At 55.2% G+C, this 27191-nt stretch overlaps 3 protein-coding genes across 3 annotated transcripts; all 3 read left to right on the top strand.

The window, feature by feature from the left end:
• Positions 1 to 4777: 4777 nt before the first annotated feature.
• Positions 4778 to 5238, top strand: HRG_02113 (uncharacterized protein; the record flags this gene model as incomplete). Its single annotated transcript, XM_044860584.1, has 3 exons — positions 4778 to 4872; positions 4934 to 5073; positions 5126 to 5238. The coding sequence occupies 3 exons, from the start codon at positions 4778 to 4780 to the stop codon at positions 5236 to 5238; spliced, it is 348 nt and encodes a 115-aa protein (XP_044724217.1).
• Positions 5239 to 22557: 17319 nt separating this feature from the next.
• HRG_02112 (uncharacterized protein) lies at positions 22558 to 23168 on the top strand (the record flags this gene model as incomplete). The annotated part of the gene is made up of 3 exons (XM_044860583.1): positions 22558 to 22790; positions 22857 to 22996; positions 23056 to 23168. The coding sequence occupies 3 exons, from the start codon at positions 22558 to 22560 to the stop codon at positions 23166 to 23168; spliced, it is 486 nt and encodes a 161-aa protein (XP_044724216.1).
• Positions 23169 to 24571: 1403 nt separating this feature from the next.
• On the top strand, positions 24572 to 25087 carry HRG_02111 (geminivirus rep catalytic domain-containing protein; the record flags this gene model as incomplete). Its single annotated transcript, XM_044860582.1, has 1 exon — positions 24572 to 25087. One exon carries the CDS (start codon positions 24572 to 24574, stop codon positions 25085 to 25087), a length of 516 nt encoding a protein of 171 aa, XP_044724215.1.
• Positions 25088 to 27191: the final 2104 nt, after the last annotated feature.

Genomic DNA, 27191 nt, shown 5'->3' with positions numbered 1-27191 from the left:
CAAGTCACTCGGTCATACACTCCACACCCAAACAGTACCCGTTGGGCCACGACCGGAGGGAGTTTTGTATGAGCGGAGCGAGTTGGACGACTGGAGGGAGCCCTTTGACGGAGTCAACAGTACCGAGCCGGAGGTGAGGGACACAAAGGGACGGGAAGTCACTGTCACCCCCGGGCCCCCTATTACTTAAGTTTGGTTTATAGGGGGCCTCTGCTCCATGGCCCAGCTCTAGACACCTTGCTTTAGCTTGGATGTAGTTTATAACAGTTTTGTACCGGAGGGGAGACACTGAGTCATAGGAAGGGACTTGACGGAGAGAAAGGACCACGTCGATTGGATAGCTTGTGCAACTTGCATATCCACCCCACTTACGGTCGGGTTGGTGCAACCCGGACACATCCAGCATACGGAGTATAAGACCAGGTGGTCGCCCACTTTCCTGAACCCGAGAAGGTTCACGCTTTCTCTTTCCACTCAGGCAGAGAGAGACACAACCCGCTCGGAGAAAGGGTAAACTGACGGTCGGGAGACGCCACCACATACACGGACGGACAAGCAGAAGCGATGGGAATCGGTACAGTCCATAAAGTCGTGGACGCAGGCGGCGCTTTTCATCGTGGAGATGTAGACGGACCGTCGTCCACTTGTTGCGGATGGGTTTTTACCATCGCCCAGTGGCAGCACATCCTGGATGCCTCTACGCTCTTGCGGCGGGAGCTGGAGGAGAGCCGCGCCTGGTCTGCTTTGTCGGATGATATGACCCGCCCGTTTGGCCAGCTCGAGAGAGCTGCACGAGGTATTATGTTCCGTGCTGCATCGTTTCTCCGGGACATCCCGGTTTGGCCATGTCGTATGGCTTTGCCGCATCAGCTGCAGGGTTTTGCAGCCCTACCCAAACGAGGCGGATCACAGCCTGGGCTGTCTTGTCTTTGCATTTCGCCGGTGCCACTTGGCTGGTTTGCGGGAAGACGACCGAGAGAGTGGTCTCTTTGCTGGACACGTTCTGGGCAGTGTACGGGCGTGTCTTTTGCAGGGCTATGGACCCGAAGAGGGCATCATTCGTGCATGTTGCGACCACGCCCGCTGCGTCAATCGCCTAGGTTTGACCAGTGTGACTCTTGAGCAGGCTCAAGGTCTTCTTTGTGTGTACACCCACTTGACGGCTCTTGCTTTCGCCGTGATGGCCGATAGCACTGATGCGGTGGAGACGTTGAAGGCCCGCTTTGACCGTCTCTGGAAGCGGGTGCATCATCTCCTGCTTGCCGGACAGGATGATCTCTGTCCTCGTTTGCCTACTTTGACTCGATAGTTTGTTGTCTGGAGTGCATCGTGAGCACGGACGGGGAAAGGAACGCGGTGCTGGCACGATCTCGACTTGTTCTCTTTGACTTGCAAAGGAGGAAGCCGGGTTGCATTCTGAATGCCTTGATGAATCGTCTGACTGTAGATTGGAGTAGGCCTCGCATCCGTTTACAAGTAGATCACGTAGATAGTGTACCCACCCTCGTTTACAAGATCATCCACTTCCTTCACTCTGTACTGAATTATCACCCCCGGAGGGCCCATTCACGACTATGGAATCAACCCCCCCGAAGGGGGGTGCAGACAGGCCGTAGGACTGGCTGTGAAGAGTCACACTCACGATATTCAATGGAATCAACTCGTTTACAAGGAAGTCGACACAAGACACGGGACTGGTGACCGCGACCGTATGGGAGCACGGGAACAATTGTTGGCAACCACAAGCACGAGAGCACCGAACAGAATGAGCGTCAACCTTCATACCATCTTCAATCGAACACAACCCGTTCACAACATCACTCACGTTCACGAAGCACACAAGACTGAGTGCAACGCCACACAACAGACCCACTCACGCACTCAGTCAATCCGCGTACGTGAACCACACACTACACATGACCAACCCCCAACCAATCACAGCCTGGGCCCACGACCGGAGGGAGTTTTGTATGAGCGGAGCGAGATCTGACGAGTGGAACGAGGAACTGGACGAGAGGAACGAGGACACTGTGACCGAGCCCGGAGGGTGAGATTGTGTGTGACGGGAGGTCACTCTGACTGCCGCGCCCCCTATATGCTTAAGTTTGGTTTATAGGGGGCCATGGCACAACGGCCCAGCCCCAGTCCTAGACACCTTGCGCAGCTTGAGTGTGGTACTAAATTGAAGTGACCGGCGGGAGCTCAATCGTACTAAGAGGCAGCCACACAGGGAGGGTGACGCCACGCACTCATTGGATAGTTTGCTGGCACAGCTTACATATCCATCACTCCACTTATGGACGGGTTCAGAACCCGGACACTCACACATACACGGAGTATAAGAACGGGAGTTCGCCCATCTCAATGAACCCAGGTGGTTTGATTTGACTCTTCCATCTTTCACCCGAGTGGGTGTTTCTTGGAGAACACAGCAACCGGAGGGTACACGTCAATATCCCCGGAGGGAAGTCTAGGGGAATCGAATCTCGGTCAAGAGACTGCACCCAGCAAGGTAAGGCCACAGACACGGAGGGATCGCCGGGGGCTCGACCCCCTCAGCGCGTACTTGCGCTTTCTGCTGTCTTTGGGACAGAAGGATAAGTTCTTCCTTTTATCGTTGTAGGAGACTACCCTTCACGTGCATGGAAGCAACGGTCGGAGACAAACAGACAGAGGATAAGGAGGGCTGCGCCCCTCTCAACCCAACACATCCGAGCAGGATTGATTTTTGTTTTATGTACCCAGGAAGGTACTCTGTGTGACAGAAAGCATTGAAGCAGAGGAACCCCTCCCGTCCCCGTGGGAACACCAAGGGACAAATAGAGTAAAGCGTCACGGGAGGAGCAGGAAGCAAGTTGACGAGACTTCTTCTCTTTTACGCAGTGCTGAGAGATTTCCTCTTCGTTTTGCTTGCCAAACGATACGGACAGATACCGTGGCGGGAGCTGCTCTTCCCCATCCAATTGGCAAAGGGTGGTGGTGACGGTGAGTCTTTCCCTGACTTGACCTGAAACCAGGGCAAGGGCGAGAGCCTGTTCCTTCATGCAGTGAAGGGCTGCATCTTGACTACTTCCTTGGCTATGTGCAACGGCTGAGAGTAGTCGCTCCGACGGGCAGGAGGTGATCTTGTTGACGTGCCCGGAGATTGATTGCACTGCTCTGAGCAGTCATCGAGCAGCAGACTCGGATCGTTCATCGACCGTAGCCCACCCGACAGAGACCCGGGGGGAGACGAGTGGCCCACACTCCGCTGGGGACACAGTACACACGCAGCAGCGCATTGGTCCGGCCACACAATCGCCCCGTACACACCCCCACCTGCCCAAAACAGACTTGGGAATGGCCTCACTTCCTCGTAAACATGTAGACTCAACCATGCAAGGATAGACGGGTAGAGACACACTAAGGGACGGGATGACGGGAGGAATCTACACTAAACCCCGAACATATCAATCGCAGATAGTAGATTGAACTGTCCTGGTCACCGCATCCACTTGGCTACAGATAAACATCACCAAGAACGTAGACCCAAACCCTCACGTAGACAGCCTAAGCGTTTACAAGATCATGAGCTTCAAGTACAACACCCTGAGCATAAGCCCCGCAGGGCATTTCAGAGCTACGGAATCAACCCCCCGCAGGGGGTGCGCACGCGCCGAAGGTGCGGGTGTGAAGAGCCACGCTCAAGCACAGAGACTGAGGAAGTCCGTTTACAAGTGGAGCACACAAGAGGAACACTCTTGACCACGCGAGTGAACACGAGCAAGGGAACAACAGTGCAAAGACAGACACAGACAGGAACCAATACACCAACCCAGATGAAGTCACTCTCCCGTACAACCCACACCCACGCACAACCCGTTGGGCCCGCGACTGGAGGGAGCCCTTCGACCGGAGGGAGTTTTGAACGAGTGGAACGAGGTCAAAGGTACCGATCCGGAGGTGAGGGACACAGAGGGACGGGAGGTCACTCTGACTGCCGCGCCCCCTATATGCTTAAGTTTGGTTTATAGGGGGCCATGGCACAACGGCCCAGCCCATAGAGCAGGATGAACGCACGTGATTCACTGCAGTAGTAGACCGGAGCGACAGGGGAGAGCACAGGTAGTCATAGCAGCGCATCCGACAGGGGGGAGGTCGCGGGTCCAATGAGGGCAGGTTACGCCAGTTTCCTTGCCCCCACACTTGGCCGGGTTGGAACCCGGACAGACACAACACACGCGGCTTGGGACAAAGCCATATAAAGGGGAGGACACCCCCCCGAGCAGAGCGACCATCAGGAGGACTCGCACCTGTTTTTCTTTTTTGGAATTCTCAGTCAGCATCACGGAACTGCACCATTCTTTCCCAGCGGAAAGAGAGACAATCCAGGGTAGGTCTAGCCCTCTTCCCAGGGAACGGAAGGGACGAATAATAGTCCGGAGGAACCTGCTTCTGTAAGCAGATAGTCACGTGACCGCGCGTCGTTCCTAGGGTGACACGCATGTTTTGGGAGATCCTGCGGGGCTGGCTTCACTCATGGTGGTCATCGCCATTACTGTCGTCTCCTACTGATCAAGCAGATCTAGTTAGCACCGGCAGTGCTTTTTCTTTCACATCTCTTCAATCAGCGATGGAGGCAGCACCAGCCCTTCCACAGCCCTCTTTTCCGCGGGTGGCGGACAGTTTATCGGCTTTGTCCGAGGAGTTCTCGCGGTGTCAGAACCTGCCGGCGGTCGATGGTGGTCTTCGACTCACACAAGCGCTTGAAGCGATACGAAATGACTTGCGGTCTGAGATGCGCATAATGCGGAATGAGATGCAGACAATCAGCAGGAAGCTGGACGGCTTGGACCACAAAGTAGATGGTTTGGATCGGAAGGTAACGGTCTCGTAAGTCGAGCCGTGAGTTTTCTTCTCAGCATCGGTTGCTGACTTCTTCCCCGTTCGGTAGGAACCGGAACGCAGTGGTGCGAGCTCGGAATGGCACGGTTGTCCGCGGAGACATGGACCTGGTGCCCCTGCACAGCGTTCTCACGGGCGAAGTGATCGATGATTTTCCCGACAACGTGGATCAACTGGAGCGACTGCATGGTGAGTTGACGTCCCCGGTCTTCAGGTGCTATACTCATCGTTTTCATGATAGCGCGAGACGTAGATCAGTTGCTGCGCCACCTAGGGGAACCTGTGACAGGCTCGGCAGCGGAGAAGAAGAGGAATCTGAAGTTTGCGACAGGGCTAGTGACACGGGAGCTGTGATGCTTCTTCTTTGTCTTTTCTTGTATGCCCGAGGGCTTCTTTCCGATAGCGTTGGCGTTTAGGAACTTTAACCGGATGGGGACTTGACGATCCCCTCACTTGGTGACCAAACAACGTTTATAAGTAGAGCCGAAAAGATAGCATGCCTGCAACCGTTTGCAAGAGGATATTTTGCAAGAGACATTACTCTGTTACAAGGGAGTAAACAATACTGTAGCCTTTTAATAACCGCTTGACCATAGATTCTTTTCTTTTCTTAAGCGTTTACAAGAACACTACGCTGCAAGGGCTACAGACAATCGTTTCCAATCCCACTCATGACTACGGAATCAACCCCCCGAAGGGGGTGCGACCAGGACGCAGTACTGGGCGTGGAGAGCCGCGCTGCAAGAGACTCAGATCCAGTCAACACGTTTACAAGCACATCCACGTTCACGAAGCACACAACACTGAGTGACGAACCACCCACAACACAACCTCACCCAGTCACTCAATCACACCCGCACACGTGAACACCATACAACCCGCACCAGCCAATCACACACTGGGCCCACGACTGGAAGGAGCCCTTCGACCGGAGGGAGTTTTGAGCGAGTGGAACGAGGTCACCAGTACACGACAGGAAGGAGTGGACACAAAGAGACGGGAGGTCGCTTTGACTGCCAGGCCCCCTATTACTTAAGTTTGGTTTATAGGGGGCCTCTGCTCCATGGCCCAGTCTTTAGACACCTTTCACGCACGTGATTGAGTGTAGTACTAAGCAGAAACGACGGGGGGGAGTGCATGCAGTCATAAGAGCCAATCGAACGGAGGGCAGATGGCGCGTCACACATGCAGGTTACGTAGTTTCACTGCATACCCCACTACTGGACGGGCGCAGAGCCCGGACACTGTACGCGTCGGAGACATAAGAAGAGGATTCGCCCACTCACTTGAACCTTGGATGGTTCATTCCTTCATCCACCTTCCATATGGAAGCTGTCGGCTCTCGGCATCAGGGGAGCGGGAAATTCCCGGTGGAACTGTTTTTCTTTTTGTGTACTCACTCTGCACAGGCCTCCTTCACTCGCGTGAGTCAAGATGGATTGACTGGTCTACCAGCCCGAACGCGTCCTTTGTCTCTCTAGAGACGCGCTACGCACTATTTATCGGGTTAGGTGCCCGCTTGCTGTCATCTGTGCTGGGCACAGTCTTGACTCTTGCCATTTCACCACACCCGGCGACCGAGCAGAGCTGGCTTGGCCTACAACTTCACGCACTTTTCTCCAGCGGAGCTTCGACAGGAGTCTTCCTCTTCCTGTTGGTGTATAGTGGGCAGCATGGGTCTGCCACCTTTTCATGGGACAGTTTCTGCCTACTGTCCTCCACTTCTCACCTCATGGACGGGGGACTGCGACTGTTGCGATCACTCGTTTTGTTGGCGCCCGAGGCTCAGCGCTGGTGCGAGCGATGGGTTTTTATTCTGTCAGTGACGAGACAGAATCTTTCAACCCTCTGTCTGTTCGCGAGACTGAGGACTCCTCGGTCCCAGGAGCTTCGTCTACTGGGCGGCACAGCGTGCACAGGACGGCCTCTTTTTCCACAGAGTGTTGTTGCATCTCGGTTCGGATGACGCAGGGCTCAGCTACGAAGAGAGTGGTGCCTTGCAGCATCATATGGGGTCAGCGCCAGATGCCGGTATTGCTGCGGACTCGGATTTCTCGGAGGCCATTGTTGCGCGGCTGTCTTGCTGCGCGGAGCAGAGGAGGGTGCAAGTCCTTTTCTGGGCTTCTCACATGGTCAGGGACGGTACGGTCAGCTCTGGCTGTGAAGGGCTCCTCCCTATTCTCTTGCATGATATACAGAAGGCTGGTGCCTCGAAGGCATAGTTTGTCTATAATGTGTGGCTTTCATTGGGGATTTTCATTTGTGTGTTGGGAGCGTCGGCGCTGCGGAGACCTTTCCTATTTTGGATGTCACGATGGCTTCACTTAGGCATGCACTCACACAGAGTAAGGCCTGTAGTAGAGATACACTTCACCCGACCCTGCACTCCACTCGTGCATCTGGCTAGACAATACACGGCTACAGATGGTCATTCCAGACATGCGTAGTCTTTTACAAGAGCGTTCATTCAATCCCTCCAGGACAGACAAATGTCACAAAGATCGTAGACTCTCGACCGTTTACAAGGTCAAACCCTTCCCGGCTACCACTTTGATGATCACCCCGGAATCCTTCACCACTATGGACATTACCTCCGAAGGAGGTGCATCGAGCCGGAGGTCGAGATGTGGAGAGCCACGCTCACGACTCTTCAATCGAGTATGACGTTTACATGACAGTAGAGACACCACAAGAGGAGCAAACGGAGTGCGACGGACACAGACACGCGTGCCGGCAGACTCAAAGTCAACAACACCACACGTGAAAGTCACTCGTCCCTACAAGCACACAGACCAATCACACACTGGGCCATCCGACTGGAGGAGGAAGACGACCGGAGGGAGATTTGGACGACCAGAGGGAGGTCAACAGTACCGAGCCGGAGGTGAGGGACACAAAGAGACGGGAGGTCGCTTTGACTGCCAGGCCCCCTATTACTTAAGTTTGGTTTATAGGGGGCCTCTGCTCCATGGCCCAGTCTTTAGACACCTTTCACGCACGTGATTGAGTGTAGTACTAAGCAGAAACGACGGGGGGGAGTGCATGCAGTCATAAGAGCCAATCGAACGGAGGGCAGATGGCGCGTCACACATGCAGGTTACGTAGTTTCACTGCATACCCCACTACTGGACGGGCGCAGAGCCCGGACACTGTACGCGTCGGAGACATAAGAAGAGGATTCGCCCACTCACTTGAACCTTGGATGGTTCATTCCTTCATCCACCTTCCATATGGAAGCTGTCGGCTCTCGGCATCAGGAGCGGGAAATTCCCGGTGGAACTGTTTTTCTTTTTGTGTACTCACTCTGCACAGGCCTCCTTCACTCGCGTGAGTCAAGATGGATTGACTGGTCTACCAGCCCGAACGCGTCCTTTGTCTCTCTAGAGACGCGCTACGGAGTAAGTTAGGGGCCGAGGTGCCCATATATTGTTTACATTTGTGCTGGACACAAATCTTCTCCTTTCACTTCACCTAGCGGCCGGGCAGCCTTGATCTGGCCTCCCAACTCTACGTACGTACGTTCCCGGAGCGGAGCCTGGGCCAGAGTCTCTTCGGTTCGTCAATTTTGGGCAGCATGGATCTGCCAGCTTCCTGCGAGACAATTTTTGCCCGCCCTTCTCTGCCCACGGCAAGGACACGAGACCGCGGATGCTGCTGCAGCCATCCGTTTTGTTGTTCTCTACGGATTCAGCGCTTCTGCGAGCGGTGGCTTTTTCTCCTGTTGGTGACAACACACAAGCGCTCGGCTTCTTCTTTTTCGGAGACTCTAAGGGACTGTCTGGGTCCCAGGGACTTTTCTACTCGGTGGCGCAGCGTGCGCAGGATGGCCTCTTCATCCACAGGGTTCTACTGTGGGCTGGCCCGAACGCCGGAGGTTCAGTCGCGAGGATTGCTGCACGCTGCAGACTCGGCTTGGACCTTCACTTCCTCCAGTTGCTGACAATGAGTCGGCCGGTTCGGACTGTATTGCTGTGCCACTATCATGCTGTATGGAGCAGATGAAGGCGCATTTGCCTTTGGATTTTTCACATGACCACGGAAGGAACTGTCACCTTTGGTTGTGATGGGCTTTTGAACAAGCTCTTGGATGAGATACGGGGCGAGAGTGAGACTGATAGATGACTTTGGTCATCGTTATATTCATTTTGCATGACGTTGGTGTTCAACGGTTTTCCTTTTTCGGATATCACGATGGCTTCGTTTTAACGTAGATGAAAAGACCGATCCAGAATAGCGGCAGCACGGTCAATTGACTGTATCCACGAACATGGTAGAATCATAGACTTCACACCGAGGATTATAATCACACATGCGTTTACAAGTATTCCGTAGACGTTTACAAGGGAAACCCTTCGCGTAATCCACCTGGTATGATCAACCCCGTAGGCCCAGGCAGGACTATGGAAACAATCCCCCAAAGGGGGTGCGACCGAGCCGAAGGTTCGGGCGTGAGAAGCCACACTGACTCTCCAACCAACACAGCCCGTTTACAAGCACATCCACGTTCACGAAGCACAACACACTGAATGACGAACGACACACAACAGACAACTCCACCCAGTCACTCAGTCACACCCGCGCACGTGAACACCATACAACCCTCAACAACCAATCACACACTGGGCCCGCGACGGGACGGAGCATGTCTGAGCGGAGCGAGTCTTTGCACGACTGGAGGGAGTCAAAGGTACCGCAGCTGGAGGCGAGGATTGTGAGAGGGACGGAGTCACTCGGACACCCAGGCCCCCTATTACTTAAGTTTGGTTTATAGGGGGCCATGGCACAACGGCCCAGCCCATAGACAGCATGAACGCACGTGATTGACTGTGGTCCTAGCAGTGTTGGACTGGAGGGGAGATACTGAGTCATAAGAGGCAATCAGACGGGAGGGATGAGCCGCGTTTCTATTCGTCAGCTTCCAACGTAGTGGTTGCTTGATCGGATCCACTTACGGACGGGTTAGAACCCGGACACTTACGGTAGACCAGAGGTATAAGAAGAGGACTTCGCCCACTTTCAGACTGGAACCGGAGATGGTTCTCTTCCTCTTTCTTCACTCCTTGAGAAGTGGTATTGTCTCCGGAGGAACTGCTGAGGCAAAGGTCTAGTAAGACACACGGAGTGAAAGGACAAGGGAGAGGTGACTCTCCCGCACTCGTTTACAGAGGTGGGACAGCTCAGTGCAAGTGCACATCGGACCGGGCGACAGCCGACAACCCAGCAAGGTTGACATGATGCATCATGGCGAGGAAAAGGACGCGGGGCGTCGTCTTGTGCAGTACGAGAGTGACTCTGGATCGGATTCCAGCAGCACAATACAGGAGTATTACAGTCCCCGGGAGGGGATGAGCGACGGTGAGGAGGCAAGTGGATCTGTGCCTGACGCGGGAGCGTCCTTGTATTCCGCGCTGGGGGAGCTCGCGGATTCTGCATCGGTTGCTTTTCGTCTTGTGGACGACATGGCTTCTGCACATGCCGGGGGCTCTACGCTGGCAGTCCGTCTTCTCTTTGGAAATGAGACCGGGAGGATCGGTGCTGGCAGTCTCTCGAAGGAGACTCACGGTAAGCGCCGAGATTTGGTTCTCGCGCCCACATCACCTTGGTCGACAAGGCATCCCGGAGGACACAGATGAGTTGGGCCCGGCCCGCACGAAGGAGAGTAACACGTGCTGCATCGTGTTTCTGCTTGACATGCGCCGTCCTCTGATCGGCCCTTGGTCCCACCCGGCACTGGAGCGGGTGGTGGAAAAAAGCTTGGGCTGTCCCCGTAGCAGGGGCGGCCGGCTATGTCCGGTGCTGCGGAAGGTGGAATCCGCCTCTTTTGAGGTGGTCCCTCTCGCCCATCGCGAGTCTTGGGCTGCACAGCGTAGTCGTTTGTTGAGTGATTGTCGGAGACTTTGTCACGTCCTGGAGCAGCAGCGAGGAAAGTAGTCGTACAGGGCCATCGGGATGACACGATGCCTTCATCACCTGTGGACAAGTAGAGTAGTGGAACATGTACCCCAGCACGTAGACAAGGACACCGCCCACCTGGTGTACCCAAATCGTTTACAAGTATTCCCAATACGTTTACAAGTGAACCGCCCAGTCACCTAAGTAACCCCGTTTACAAGAGACCACTCTCAATGATCACCTCCGGAGGACCATTCCATCACTACGGAAACAATCCCCCCAAAGGGGGGTGCAGGCAGGCCGTAGGACTGGCTGTGAAGAGCCACACTGAACATCTTCGATTCAGTAAGCCGTTCACAAGGAAGTAGTACCCGGTCGAGAGGAGCAACCGAAGGGCGACGGACAACACACAGAACACCCCACAAGAACAAACAATCCAGACAAACCCACACAAGATACGTTCTACGGCCGTCGCAGCGACTGGAAGGAGTGTACCTGTTGGAGCAGGAGGCGACTCTGTATGACTGAGAGGGAGTCACGGCGCGAAAGGTACTCTTGTACCGAAACTGGCCATCCAACACACTTCAACAAAGTACCACTCCCATACAACCCACACCCAAACACTACCCGTTGGGCCACCCCGACCGGAGAGAGGTGACTGAGCGGAGCGAGAAAAACCGACAGGATGGAGGGTTTGAGCGAGTGGAACAAGGTCACCAGTACCGAGCAGGAGGCGAGGGACAGGAGGAAGGGCGGAGTCCCTTCTACCCCCGGGCCCCCTATATGCTTAAGTTTGGTTTATAGGGGGCCATGGCACAACGGCCCAACGTTCTAGACAGCTTACGTTAGTATGACTGTGGTACTAGACCGAAAGGGACAGGATGGAGTGAAGGTAGTCATAAGAGCCTGGCGACTGGAGGGAAGACGGCGCGTCACACAGAGTGCAGGTTACGATCAGTTTCCATGCACCCACAACTGTCCGGGGCAGCACCCGGACAACTCACACACACGGAGTATTAAAAGGGCAAGGGTGCCCGCCTCCCCTCTTCAATTCCTTGAGGAATCCTTCTTTCTTCCTCGATGCAACGAGGCCTTTACTTCTTCGGAGAATCGTGGGTTACATCCCTTTCCTTAGCTTGGACGCAAAGATGCCTTACTGTGTAGTCAAGGCCTGTCTCATCCGCGACGCGGTCCAGAACGGTCCCCATGTCTTGCAAGACGTGCTTATGAAAGCAGAGAGCTGTCGACACGTCGGCGTGTTTGTGGCCGGGTTCGGTCACTGGCGGTGACGCCAACAATCTGTTTGCATTCCTCTGAAGGAGTAGGTGGGGCTTCTGTAGCCTTAATTCCACCTCTTGGAGGCCACGGGACAAATCCCTAGATTCTGGATCGCTCATGGTTTGGCCTCGTCTCCGTCGTCAGAGCTATCCTCTCGTGTGCCCAGTCTCGGGACGATTTCTGGCAGCATGAAAGCTCAGTCGGAACAGGTTGCGTTGTGCACCAATTTGGCCGTCCTCGACGGTGTTGCTCGCTTGACCGAGGCTATGCAGGCTGTGCTGCAACAACTCGGCACGTTGAACAGAAAGGTCGACGACCTCGATGTGAGGATGAAGAATTTGGACCGCAAGGTCACGGTCGCGTAAGTCGAGCCCATTTCTCTCCATTCAGCTCGGGATTGCTGACTCTCCTACCTTCTCGTACTCTGTAGAAACCGGAACTCAGTGGCCAGGGCGCAGAACAGCACGGCGATGCATGGAAACGGGGACTTGGTGCCTCTCTACAGTGTTGTCACGGGAGAGCGGTTGAATCATTTTCCCCCGAACGTGGCGAGGCTCGAAGGATTAGACGGTAAGTGCAATGTGCGCCAACCCCACCGTCAAGTGCCGAGTTGACTGACCAGATCACAGCGTTGAGCGTTGACTATTTCTTGTGGCACCTCGACGAGCCCGTGGTGGGTTCTGTTGAGGACAGGAGGCGGAATTTGCGCCTTACAGCAGGGTTGATCACATGGGTCGAGCAATAGAGGGACGGCATTCCCGGTTTTGTTATGTGTTTGATGACTGGCGCCGTTGAGGAGCACTTGCCTGTTTTGGATAGCCACGATGGCCTCATTTCTTAAAACAGAGATTTCACCCACCACTTGTAGTAGCCACCGTAAACAACGATCTTTCCCTCTTTCCAACTAGACCTGACTTGTTGCCCGCGACCACCACCGGTAGACACCGAGTACATCTATCCCCCTCCGCCGCGTTTACAAGAGGCCAGGCTAGGATAGTAGGCCAATCCTCGTTTACAAGGTCGTCAAACCGTTTACAAGAGACGAGCTGAGCATAAGCCCCGCAGGGCATTTCATCACTATGGAGGCAATCCCCCCGAAGGGGGGTGCGGACGAGCCGTAGGTTCGGACGTGGAGAGTCACGTTGACGAGACTTCAATTGAGTAACGCGTTTACAAGAAAGTCGACACACTACAGGAGGAGTAAGTGTCCCGCAGGGGCACACGACGGACAGCAACATCCACCACACAGACGCACCAAACAGACACACAGCCCAGATGAAGTCACTCCACCATACACTCTACACCCAAACAATACCGTTGGGCCGCGACTGGAAGGAGCTTTGTGCGACCGGAGGGAGTTTTTGAACGAGTGGAACGAGGTCAAAGGTACGCGACTGGAAGGAGTGTGCAGACGGTGACGGGAAGTCACTGTCACCCCCAGGCCCCCTATTACTTAAGTTTGGTTTATAGGGGGCCATGGCACAACGGCCCAGCCCATAGACACCTTTCACGCACGTGATTGAGTGTGGTACTAGCACGGATGGACGGGACGGGAAGAAGTGAGTCATAAGAGCCTGACGTACTGGAGGGCCGGCCGTTTTGATTGGATAGCTTGCTGCACAGCTTGCATATCCAGGTTCAGATCTGGAAGGGCGAGAAGACCCGGACGTTGGTAGGAGTACCGTACCGGAGGAATATAAATAGAGGGGATGTCCCCTCCTTCTCTCATAACCCAGGCGGGTTTTACCTTCGACGAAGCCACACGTTCGGTTTTGGGAGGACAAACCGTCTTTTGGCACAACACTCGAGAGAGATATAAGTGGCGGGCTCTGTCTACCCTTTGAGGATCAGGACCTGAGCGGGTCGTTCCATTGACTCTTCATCCAACTGGGGGTTGATTGGCCAACAAGTACTCGGAGTGGATTTCTGTCAGCAACATTTGCTGTCATCGAGTGGTTTCACTCGACGCGATAAACGAAGTGCATTGGGTTTGTCACTTACCAAGGACATTACAGAAGGCCATTGCCTAGAAGGCACAAGGTGAGCACTGGCTGAACAGTATGGCGAAGCCGGAACCGACAGTGTGCGAGCAGGGCGAGCCTGACCTTTCAGGTGGTCCCGTTGTCATGTGTATCCTGTCCCATCCGGGTCACGATGATCTTCCTGGAGGAGGAAAATTTCAGAAACCTTGCGACACAGGGCTCCCGAGAGGTGCGGTAGTGAGCTTGCTCAGTTTCGTGGTGTCGCCAGAAGGCGTTAGGGCACTTTTGAGCGGCGTGACATGGCCGCAGACTGATACGTTCGATGCCCTCCCGACCCTTGGAGACAGAGAGCGGGAGCTCTCCGGGATTGCAGGCGCTGTCGGCCAAGAGATGGCCGGAGACAAGGTGTACCGGTATCCCTTTGTTTGGCTGGGCTTCGAGTCGTGCCTGCGTCAGCGTACCGGCTCGTTACTGTCGATCCCAGAGTGGTTGGCTGGGGAGTCAGCCTTCTTAGACATCATGTACTTGGCCCTTGTGATGAGCACGGTTGGCAGGTCGGGTCAGCTCCGTTCGGAGTTACGCGGGAATCTCGCCGCTTCCTTTCCCGCTGCCCTGGACCGTCTAGACGCCATTGGAGAGAAGCGTGTCTTCGGCATCGTCGAGGGCCTTAACGAGTCTCAGCTGCAGGCGTTTGCTTTTTGGTGCACGCTACAGACTTTAGCGGTCATGGCTGGCTACGCCGGGCACGTTGCTTCCTGGGTTTGGACGGACAGGAGCTTGTGGAGCGCGCAATCAAAGGTGGAGCGGCAGATCCTCGGGACCTCTCGTGACTGCAGACAGTCGTCCTGAAAGACGTTTTTCATTGTCATTGTAGTCTAACCATGACGGACGGTTGACCCTGACAGAATGCAATCGTAGACATAGCAACGTTTACAAGTGAATACACCGTTTACAAGAGCATGATACTCCCTGGCTACCATCTCGAGGATAAACCCGTAGGGCACTTCAGAGCTATGGAGGCAATCCCCGCAGGGGGTGCGGGGAGGCCGAAGGTCGACACGTGAAGAGCCACACTCGACATCTTCAACCGATCACATCGTTTACAAGACAGCTTAACACCCGACGGGACGGAGGACGCGCGAGTGCAACGAGCAAGCGGACGAGACAAATCCACCCAACAGACCGAAGTCACCGCGCCAGACACAAGTCACCACGCCATACACAACACACCCAAACGCTACACCGTTGGGCCCGCGACGGGACGGAGCATGTCTGAGCGGAGCGAGTCTTTGCACGACTGGAGGGAGTCAAAGGGACTTCGACTGGCGGGAGAAGACAGTAGAGTGAGGGAGTCACTTCTACTCTTGGGCCCCCTATTACTTAAGTTTGGTTTATAGGGGGCCATGGCACAACGGCCCAGCCCCAGTTCATAGGTAGCTTTCCCGCCCAGGGATTGACTACAGTACATAGCACGGAAGGACGGGACGGACAGCAGTGAGTCATAACAGCCTATCCGAATGGAGGGAGGATGCTGGTTCTCATTGGATAGCTTCCACGTAGTGGTTGCATAGCCAGGGCAAGTATGGACGGGTGGGCGACCCGGACGCTGGTGGGGACCACCTGGTACCGAGAGGGTATATAGAGGGGGACGGCGCCTCCTCCAACGCTCATCAGAACCCAGCACGGTTCTCTTTCCTTTTTCCATTTACGGGACGTCATGGTGCTGTCGGACACCCAGGCCCCCTATTACTTAAGTTTGGTTTATAGGGGGCCATGGCACAACGGCCCAGCTCTAGACACCTTGCGCAGCTTGAGTGTGGTACTAGGCGGAAACGGATGGAAGGAGTGGAGCAGTCATAAGAGCCAATCGAACGGAGGGCAGATGGCGCGTCAACAGGGTGGCTTCCTACGTAGTGGTTGCCACACCTGCAGCATGGAGGGGGGATGGAAGAACCCGGACGGCAGTGGGGACACACACACCGGAGTGAGCTATAAGAAGGGGGTTGCGCCCCCCTCGATCATGACCTGGGAAGGTTTACCTCTTCCATCTTCCACCCAGCCAGGTGGATCTCGAAAGAAAACAGGCGACGGAGTCATTTCCGTCTCTTTTCACAGCGGAAAAGGTTCGTTGTGGGTTACGACTTTCACATTCTTGGGCCACGCGGCACAGATGCGGTTGGCAAACACGCCTCATCCGATGGAACGATCTCTTCACCGAGTACCGGTAGTTCTGTTTGACCGAGAGGGAGTCACGGAGTGAAAAGAGACAGGAATGACTTTATCTTTCCGGCAGAAAGACGTTGTTCAGTTTTATCAGACATATAATGGGGGCGGAGACCCGTCACCTGGGCAGTGGTCTCGACTGTGTTCTACCTGCGACGTTAGGTAGGTTGTCAGCTGTGGCAGCGTTGGATTCTCAGAAGCCAATGCTCTTCTCGGAATGATCAAGCAGATCATGTACACGCAGTCCCGACACGAGGCACAGGCCACTCTCAAGGACCGGATTCCTTGCCATTGGATATTTGTTACACCGACTGTTACATCTTCTGGAAGAACAAGGACGGAGTTCCCCTCGGTTGTGCGACCACTAAGCCGGTAGACCCGATGATCCTATGAGGGCCGACAAGCAGTCTGGCTCGGCGGCTTTGTCCTCTGCTTATCCCATGACCTTTGCCGCGAGGGTCTTGGTTTGGACCATTTGTTGAGAGACATGGACAGTGAGAAGGGACGACTCGGAGGTGGACTACGATGCATGTCCGCGAGAGCACACCGGTATCTGGGGCGGCACGGTGCTCAGCATTCTCGTTCACGTGGCTGCAAGAGTTTCTTTCTCATGTGAATGCACACTTCAGCCCATGGTAGATCTAGTCTATGGCCGAGGACACGTAGACTGGTGGTGGATGAGAAGGGTTTCGTTCGCTCATGGAGACATCGGTGTGGACACCCCACTTGCCCAATGCAGTAGTCACGACGGCTTCATTTGATACGGCCACCCGTAGACATGCCTCCACCGAAGCGTTTACAAGCAAGCCTCATGAGACGGTAGACGATGCGTTTATAAGGGAATGACCCTTGACGTAGACATCATGCTCTAAGGACTTTACTTCTTTTGACCGTTCGCAAGAAAGACATGTAAGACCGAAGACCAAACCATCCACGTAGAAATCAAAGCGTTTACAAGAGAGCCGACCAACATCGCAGAGTAACCCCGTTTACAAGGGATAGACTCCTTGTTCACCTCCGGAGGACTCCTTCAGAGCTATGGAATCTACCCCGAAGGGGTGCGGGGAGGCCGAAGGTCGACACGTGAAGAGCCACGCTCACGATGTTCAATCGAGTCACACGTTTACAAGGGAGTAAACGTACCATAGGAGGAGTGAGCGTCTGAAAGGCGCACGACGGACAGCAACATACACTACAAGAGACAGGGCTCTTGACTAAGCGAGTGTAACGAGCAAGGGAAGGGTGTGGAGGACACACTGACAGATCAAGTATCTGTCACGCAGAATGACAATACAAAAGCTACCTCTGGGCCACGAACGGAGTGAGTTGATCGACTGGAAGGAGACGAGCTGGAGGCGAGGAGTGACCTGAGCCGGCAGCGAAGACACGGTGAGGGACGGAGTCACTCTGTCGCCTGTGCCCCCTATTACTTAAGTTTGGTTTATAGGGGGCCTCTGCTCCATGGCCCAGTCTTTAGACACCTTTCACGCACGTGATTGAGTGTAGTACTAGAAGTCAACGGACAGGGGGGAAGTGACTTAGTTCTAAGAGCCAATCAACGGGACGGAAGATGGCGCGCCACTGGTCGGGTTGCACAGCTTCCACGACTCCACAACTGGATGGGTTCAGGCAGAACACACCCCTGCTGGGGATCAGCAACCGAGAGGAATATAAGAGGGCAGGCCCCCTCCAACACACACGGAACCATGCCCGGTTCTGTTTTCTTCTTTATTCATCCAACCGAGGCCGGTTGATCTTCTGTCGTCAGAGAACACGGAGTCTGGCTCCTGGAGTCCGGCGAAAGTCATTGCAAAGGTTTGCGCAGCAGCAAACAGACACTCGCACTGACACGCGACACCAAGTGGTGTGTTTCCCTCTCCTACACCCCGGAGGCATTCGGACAGGGGTCTATTCTACCGCTCTTTGCCAACTGGGACAGGTTACTTGTGCTACGCACAATGTTGGAACCCGAGGCACGGCGCCGTGAGTCCCCATCCAGGCTAGGTGGCCATTCATTGGAAGTATGCACAAGGACCATTGCCTGTCGCCATCGTATTCCCGGAGCTGGGCTTCTTTTCGTCACCACTCGGTGGGGCGTTTGCACGAGTGAAACCGTCCCTTGCAACTCTGCTGAACAGCACGCGGACTCCTGTCCATTCCTTTATGAAGTAGTAAATGAGGTGTTCGTTCTAGCGACCTAGCGGGCGAGACTCTGGTCGGGGAGACACGTACTCGATCTTTGTGGAGCCAAGGGGACGGAGGCGCTACCGCCCCTCGACTACACAGAACGCTGCAGTTCTTTCACACCAGCCTTGACTGACTGAGACAGCAGACAGAGGACCGGAGGGATGGACGCACACATACAACGTGGCCTGGGGGACACAAGGAGAAGAAAGTGACGAGAGGAACAATCAGAGTCAAGTGACTGCGAAGAAACAAGGTGAGAAAGGTGACGAGAGGAACGGACAGACACAGAGGATCAGTGATCAAGAAGAAACGAACGGGGGGAACAAAGAGAAGAGAAGCACTCTGAGTGGACTCACTTGTCCACGGCACTCTCTTTCTTCTACACTGTCCCCGCCATGGGGACTCGGTTGGTATCCGCATCTGGGTAAGACTCCCTTGCGAACACCGTGACTCAATTGCCAGAAGGCATCGGGTGAGAACAGGTTGGACATTGTTCACTCGCTCCCACTCCGCCCATGCGGGCTGCGCTCCCGCTTGCTTCCGTTTCTACACTTATCCACTGCGTTCAACAGCCCTGGCGGGCGTTTCACCAAAGCCGTTTTCGTGCCCCGGGCCTTGAGGGACTTGGTGAGAGTCAAGTGACTGCGAAGGAACACTCGGAGAGAAGGGACGGCCCGCACACACCCAAGACGGCACTCACGATGCCCTCACTCGTAGACAGACACACGGAGGAAAATAGAGATAGTTACCGCGAGGGAACATGGCTAGTCAGAGGCAGCTTCGGCCAGGTTCTGCAAGCTTCCATGCACCCACACAATTGACCGGGCGTGAGACCCGGACGCAAATGGGTCACATCCAGGGTATAAAGGCACCCGCTGCCGCCCCCCCCCTTCCAACACACATGTAGACTTCACCCCAATGCATCCCCGGCCTCTACTGGACGCAACACATCGCACACGGTCTTTTCTTCCTCCGCGTAGACCTTTCTCCATGAGCCGTTTAACAAGGGAACGGAACAGATAGTAGACTCAGCCCTCCTCGTCTAGAAGAGACTGACGGAATGAATCCAGATTCCGCTGCCCCGACTACACCTTGAACCCCTTTGCAAGCACCTGACAGCGTTTACAAGAGACAGACTGGAGTGATCACCTCCGGAGGACTCCTTCAGAGCTATGAAGGCAATCCCCCCGAAGGGGGGTGCAGGCAGGCCGAAGGACTGACTGTGGAGAGCCACGCTGCAAGAATCTTCAAATCGACTCAACCCGTTCACTAGGGAATCTACACAGGACACGAGGAGCGAGCGTCTGAAAGGCGCGCGACGGACTAAACACTACACAGTCGCACCAAAGAACAATCGTGCATACCGGTACGGACTAAGTGACGGATACCAACACACAAACACACCACCCCAAGTCACTCAGTCACACACAACCACGTGAACACACCCGCACACACAACCGCCAATCACAGCCTGGGCCACGACCGGAGGTTTTGTATGAGCGGAGCGAGATCTGACGAGTGGAACGAGGAACTGGACGACTGGAGGGAGGACACTGGTACGAGCCTGGAGGGCGAAGTCGGTGTGTGACGGGAGGTCACGCATACCCCCGCGCCCCCTATATCCTTAAGTTTGGTTTATAGGGGGCCATGGCACAACGGCCCAGCTCTAGACACCTTGCGCAGCTTGAGTGTGGTACTAAGCAGAAACGACGGGGGGGAGTGCATGCAGTCATAACGACCAATGAGACGAGAGGGATCAGGTCGGTGCAGAGGATGCAGGTTGCGTAGCTTCCATGCACGTCCAAGTCATATGACGGGGTGGGAGACCACCCGGACACAGGTGGAGAACACACCCACGGAGTGAGCTATAAGAAGGGGGGTGCCCGCCTCTTTGACACTGGAACCTAAGACGGTTCTACTCTCCTCTTTCATTTTGAAGAGGAGGCAAGGGGACGGAGGCGCTACCGCCCCTCGACTACACAGAACGCTGCAGTTCTTTCACACCAGCCTTGACTGACTGAGACAGCAGACAGAGGACCGGAGGGATGGACGCACACATACAACGTGGCCCGGGGGACACAAGGAGAAGAAAGTGACGAGAGGAACAATCAGAGTCAAGTGACTGCGAAGAAACAAGGTGAGAAAGGTGACGAGAGGAACGGACAGACACAGAGGATCAGTGATCAAGAAGAAACGAACGGGGAACAAAGAAAGAGAAGCACTCTGAGTGGACTCACTTGTCCACGGCACTCTCTTTCTTCTACACTGTCCCCGCCATGGGGACTCGGTTGGTATCCGCATCTGGGTAAGACTCCCTTGCGAACACCGTGACTCAATTGCCAGAAGGCATCGGGTGAGAACAGGTTGGACATTGTTCACTCGCTCCCACTCCGCCCATGCGGGCTGCGCTCCCGCTTGCTTCCGTTTCTACACTTATCCACTGCGTTCAACAGCCCTGGCGGGCGTTTCACCAAAGCCGTTTTCGTGCCCCGGGCCTTGAGGGACTTGGTGAGAGTCAAGTGACTGCGAAGGAACACTCGGAGAGAAGGGACGGCCCGCACACACCCAAGAGCACTCACGATGCCCTCACTCGTAGACAGACACACGGAGGGGAAAATAGAGATAGTTACCGCGAGGGAACATGGCTAGTCAGAGGCAGCTTCGGCCAGGTTCTGCAAGCTTCCATGCACCCACACAATTGACCGGGCGTGAGACCCGGACGCAAATGGGTCACATCCAGGGTATAAAGGCACCCGCTGCCGCCCCCCCCCTTCCAACACACATGTAGACTTCACCCCAATGCATCCCCGGCCTCTACTGGACGCAACACATCGCACACGGTCTTTTCTTCCTCCGCGTAGACCTTTCTCCATGAGCCGTTTAACAAGGGAACGGAACAGATAGTAGACTCAGCCCTCCTCGTCTAGAAGAGACTGACGGAATGAATCCAGATTCCGCTGCCCCGACTACACCTTGAACCCCTTTGCAAGCACCTGACAGCGTTTACAAGAGACAGACTGGAGTGATCACCTCCGGAGGACTCCTTCAGAGCTATGAAGGCAATCCCCGAAGGGGGCAGGCAGGCCGAAGGACTGACTGTGGAGAGCCACGCTGCAAGAATCTTCAAATCGACTCAACCCGTTCACTAGGGAATCTACACAGGACACGAGGAGCGAGCGTCTGAAAGGCGCGCGACGGACTAAACACTACACAGTCGCACCAAAGAACAATCGTGCATACCGGTACGGACTAAGTGACGGATACCAACACACAAACACACCACCCCAAGTCACTCAGTCACACACAACCACGTGAACACACCCGCACACACAACCGCCAATCACAGCCTGGGCCACGACCGGAGAGTTTTGTATGAGCGGGCGAGATCTGACGAGTGGAACGAGGAACTGGACGACTGGAGGGAGGACACTGGTACGAGCCTGGAGGGCGAAGTCGGTGTGTGACGGGAGGTCACGCATACCCCCGCGCCCCCTATATCCTTAAGTTTGGTTTATAGGGGGCCTCTGCTCCATGGCCCAGCTCTAGACACCTTGCTTTAGCTTGGATGTAGTTTATAACAGTTTTGTACCGGAGGAGACACTGAGTCATAGGAAGGTACACCCGGCGGAGGGTACTACGTCATTGGTCAGCTTCGCAGTTGCATGACCCCACTACAGGACGGGTTGGGAGCCCGGACGGATACAGCACACGCGGCTGGGGACAAAGCCGTATAAAGGGCAGGCTCGCCCCCAACAAGTAGAGCGACTGTGGGACACTCTCTTTCCTTGCATCTTCACAACAGGTGGGACACGAGAGAGAACACTGTTTTGGTCGGCCAAGGAGACGACTCGATCCAGGGTAGGCCATCCCTGTTTTTTCCGACTACGGGGGAAATGGCGGCCCGGAGGATATCGCTTACTCAGGCATAGAGTCAGGTGACTACGCGGGAAGCCCGCGTGCTGTGTATCTATCGTCTCTGGGTCACTGGGGTGACGCGACCACCCCACGTCATCGCACCATTGGAATAGGTGCACTGTTCTTTTGGAACCACGGAGTGATTTCCGTCGATTCGGGATCGATTACCTGTCGGGACTCTTTTTCGTTCCGAGCTATGGAGCGGGCACGACAGCAGCCGGACTTCAGCCAGGTGGCGCACAACTTCAGGGATGCAGCCGAACACTTTGAGCGGTGCGAAAACCTGCCGGCAGTGGACGGCGGGGCTCGTCTTCTCGAGAGGATGGAGCTCATGATGGAGCGTTTTACCGCCTTGGAGCAGACGATGAATCGTCGCTTTGACCAAGTGGACCGCCGAATGGATGGCTTAGACCGCAAGGTCATCGTTTCGTGGGTTGACCCTCCGTAGTGCTTCTCAGCTTGAGCTGCTGACCCTACTTCTTCCCCGTTCGGTAGGAACCGGAACGCAGTGGTGCGGGCTCGGAATGGCACGGTTGTCCGCGGAGACATGGATCTGGTGCCCCTGCACAGCGTTCTCACGGGCGAAGTGATTGACGGCTTTCCTAGGAACGTGAATCAGATGGAAAGGCTGCACGGTAGGCGGCCCTGTCAATGTTGAATCGTCCAGAGCTGACAAAGTCGCCCGGGGTGACAGCACGAGATGTGGACCAGCTATTGCTCCACGTGGGAGAATCCGTCGTGGGCTCCGCAGCGGAGAAGAAGAAGAACCTGAAGTTTGCCACCGGGCTGGTCACACGGGAGCTGTGACGTTTTCAAAACAGATTGATGATGGATGGAGTTTGTCCCTTGTACTTCGGAGCGTAGGCGTTGGGGGAACACTTACCGCATCGGCGTGTCACGATGCCCTCACATAGCAATAGTGTCTACTCTTGGGAGGCCAATGAAGAAGCCGCGTGACTTGAACAGGAACATGCACATGCACACGTGACGCACACTGAGTAGACATCCACAACGTTGACAAGTATTCCTCAAGCGTTTACAAGAACACCACCCAAAGAGAGTAGAGTAACCCACGTTTACAAGGTAGCCCATTCATTCACTCTGTACTGAATTATCACCTCCGGAGGACTCTTCATCACTTCGAAAGCAATCCCCAAAGGGGGTGCAGACAGGCCGAAGGACTGGGTGTGGAAGCCACGCTCACATCTCTTCAATCGAGTAAACCCGTTTACAAGCCGGTCTTCACGCGACAGGAGGAGCAATTGTCCCAGGGGCATGCGACGGACCATACACAAGAACACAGTCCCGGGAGACTGACCGACCGAATGCAATTCAAAGTCACTGGCACATGCACTGACAGTACAAAAGCTACATCCTGGGCCCCGACCGGAGGAGGTGCTTGAGCGGAGCGAGTCTTTGCACGACTGGAGGGAGTCAAAGGGACTTCGACTGGCGGGAGAAGACAGTAGAGTGAGGGAGTCACTTCTACTCTTGGGCCCCCTATTACTTAAGTTTGGTTTATAGGGGGCCTCTGCTCCATGGCCCAACGTACTAGAGCAGTGTGTTACTACAAAGTAGATACGCTGCAGTGCATAGCGCGGGAGTGACAAGGGGGGAACGGAGCGGGTACTAAGAGCCAATCAACGGGACGGAAGATGGCGCGTTAATGGTTGGATTGCGCAGCTTTTCTCAACTCCACTTCCGTCCGGGGGGAGCACCCGGACAACAACTCAGACACTGGAAGGTATAAAGAGGGCTGGATGCCCGCCCACACAACAGAGAACACCGGGCTGTTCTTCTTTTCTCTTGTTTCCTTTCAAGAGGCATGGGACGATGCCGTGCGCCGCGCACAAACACACGGGCAGACGACGGAGGCTGGGATGGAGCGACTGGAAGGAGAACGTGCGCTTGATGCGCTCCCACGGGGGCTCGTTTGCCGGGAAGATTTCTGTGGCCGGGAGGACGGACACCGCTCACAGAGGGTGGCACGCACTCTTGGGAAGGGTGCTTATTCAACATGTCGGACCCTGCTAGACGGCCCTGGGGACGTCCCCGTCTGTTGCCTGCTGTGCCCATGGCGGGTATAAAGGTCATGGACCGCCCACCTTTTCTGGGAACCGGGTAGTTCACACGTCTCACTCTTTTTCTTTTCTTTGCACTGCGCCCGCACTCGCAACAGGGTGATCGACGGAGACGGCGCTCGACTGGAGATGCAGTCCACGGTCGGCAGGAAGGCCCCCGGGGGCCGCACTGACTTTGTTATGTATGCCGATGTCGTTTTCGTCACCTACACCCGCAGTCGGGTCCACGACAAGGAGGAGTTCCATCGATGTCTGAGGCACTCCGTAGCCGACAGCCTGTCTCGTGTGAAGGCTACGAGCAAGGTAACGGTCGACGTCTTTGGCAGCAGGGAGCTGCACGAGGACGGCACGCCTCACTACCACGTGGTCTTGAGGTTCTCGAAGAGGGTCTACTGGCCGAGGGCAAGGCTTAGTCTCTCCGTCTGGATTCTTGTCGGTGACAAGAGGGTCGTTGATACGCACTCAATCAACATCAAGAAGAAGCGGCACGGCGAGTCGGTCGCCGAGTTCCTCTACAGTGTGCAGACATATGTCGCCAAGGGTGGCGATGTCTTTGGCAACTGGATCGGTGGACGGACAGTATTGGCTTCCGGCTTCGGTCCGGGCCCTGCACTTGTCTCCGGGGGGGGAATGGGTGGGCAATGAGCCATGATTGTATTCTGCTTGGTAGACGAGTCCACGGCTCCGAGAAGTGCATCTATACACGACCTGGGGAGTCACCGTGACGACCGCAAGTGATTGTGTAAACCGGCACTACAAGTACAAGTAGTAGACATTGCTCCGGGCTACCACCGAACACCACGTAGATCGTAAACTCAACCCCGTTTACAAGGACACTTCATCCGTTTACAGGAGCACTTACTCTGAGCAATCCGCCTGTAACAACGCCGTAGACTTTTCGGACTCTTCTTCATACGTTTACATGTAGACCAACCCAGATACTGTACCTGAAACCGTTTACAAGATCATTCACTGCCCCGGCTACCAACCCTAAATCTCCAATCCACTCAGGACTACGGAATCAACCCCCCCGCAAGGGGGGTGCAGGCGAGCCGAAGGTTCGACTGTGGAGAGCCACGCTCACGACTCTTCGATTGAACACACCGTTTACAAGGGAGTAGTACCCAGGAAGGAGGAGCAACCGAAGGGCGACGGACTGAGAACACAGCACACACGATCCACACAGGTACTCCCACGCACAAACACAGTGAGTCGCTACAACCCACTTTCACCGTTGGGCCCGCGACGGGACGGAGCATGTCTGAGCGGAGCGAGTCTTTGCACGACTGGAGGGAGGTCAAAGGTACCGGAGCTGGAGGCGAAGGGACAGTAGAGTGAGGGAGTCACTGCTACTCTTGGGCCCCCTATTACTTAAGTTTGGTTTATAGGGGGCCATGGCACAACGGCCCAGCCCATAGAGCAGGATGAACGCACGTGATTCACTGCAGTACTAGCACGGATTGACAGGGGGGAAAGAAGTGAGTCATAAGAACCAATGGAGCGGAGAGAACATGGTACGTCACACTTGGTCGGGTTGCGCAGCTTCCACGACTGCTCCACACATGGCCGGGTTGGTGCAACCCGGACAAGCTAGATGCGGGAGGTATAAGAGCAACGTCTCGCCCAGTCCAACTCGAGAGAAGTTCTTCTGACTGGCTTCTGTTGGATGCGCCGCCAGATTGACGGAGTTCAGTTGAACGGGAGTGAAAGCCTGCATCTTCTCACAGGTTTCTTTGGTAAACCTCGTGGAAGTTCTTGAGGATTCTAGTGCAAGTGCACATTTCTCTAGCTCTCGTGCTGTCCCCTACCCGCCAAGCAGGCTGCCATGACAGACTACGTCAGCGATGAGGACGGGCGTCGTCCTCTTGTCCATTACCACAGTGGTTCTGGCTCGGATTCGAGTAGCACGGTTCAGGAGTCTCACAGCCCCGGGAGGGTCGAGCGATGGAGATGAGATCGTGGAATCTTTTGGTGACGCGGGAGCGGACATATACATGAACTTGCGGAAGCTCGCGGGCGATGCCTGCGCTGCTTTCGACACGCGGATGCTATGACGCCCGTTCAAGCGGGGGGGTCGACCCTCGCGGTTCATTTGCTCTTTCCAGACGGGAGTCGGAGGGACCAGTGTTGGTCTTTGTTGGAGACTCGACTCAAGGTGAGAGCTGATGTTTGGTTCCCCGGGGCGCAAAGTCCCCGTTCACCTTCTCCTTCGTCGGCATCAGACAGTTCGAGCTCCGCCGGCACACGGGGGAGCGATGCATGTTGCATCGTGCTTCTGCTCGACATGGCCTGTCCCCTCTCAGGCGCTTGGACGGGTCTTCAGTTGGAACGGGCGGTGGAGAAATACCTGGGCTGTCCCCGTAGCAGGGGCGGCAGGCTATCTCCGGTACTACGGGTGGCCGACTCGTCCTTCTTTGAGGTCGTGTCCCTAGACGCACATGACTCCTGGATTGAACACCGGAAGGGTTTCCTCGCTGGTTATCGAAGAGTCTGCCATGTTCCGGCAGTGGCAGTGACGGATGATTAGGCGCAGTTTCGGTATGATGCGTCGGCAATTTGGCTTAGGCTTGTCTTCTTTACGTGACGAAATTGGCATCTCATTGGGTATGGATGAGCAAATGCGATTGGCTTTCGGTCCCTTCGTGGGCACTTTCCCTTTTCGGGTGTTGGCCTCGTTTATAGACATTTCCAGTCATTCGGCCTAAGATGTTGTGTTGTAGACGAACATCACCCATCACGCATACAGGAG

Source organism: Hirsutella rhossiliensis (assembly GCF_020360975.1).
Source record: "Hirsutella rhossiliensis strain HR02 chromosome Unknown scaffold00002, whole genome shotgun sequence".
In the NCBI taxonomy this organism is placed as follows: Eukaryota; Fungi; Ascomycota; class Sordariomycetes; order Hypocreales; family Ophiocordycipitaceae; genus Hirsutella; species Hirsutella rhossiliensis.
This window is presented reverse-complemented; position numbering and strand designations above follow the sequence as displayed.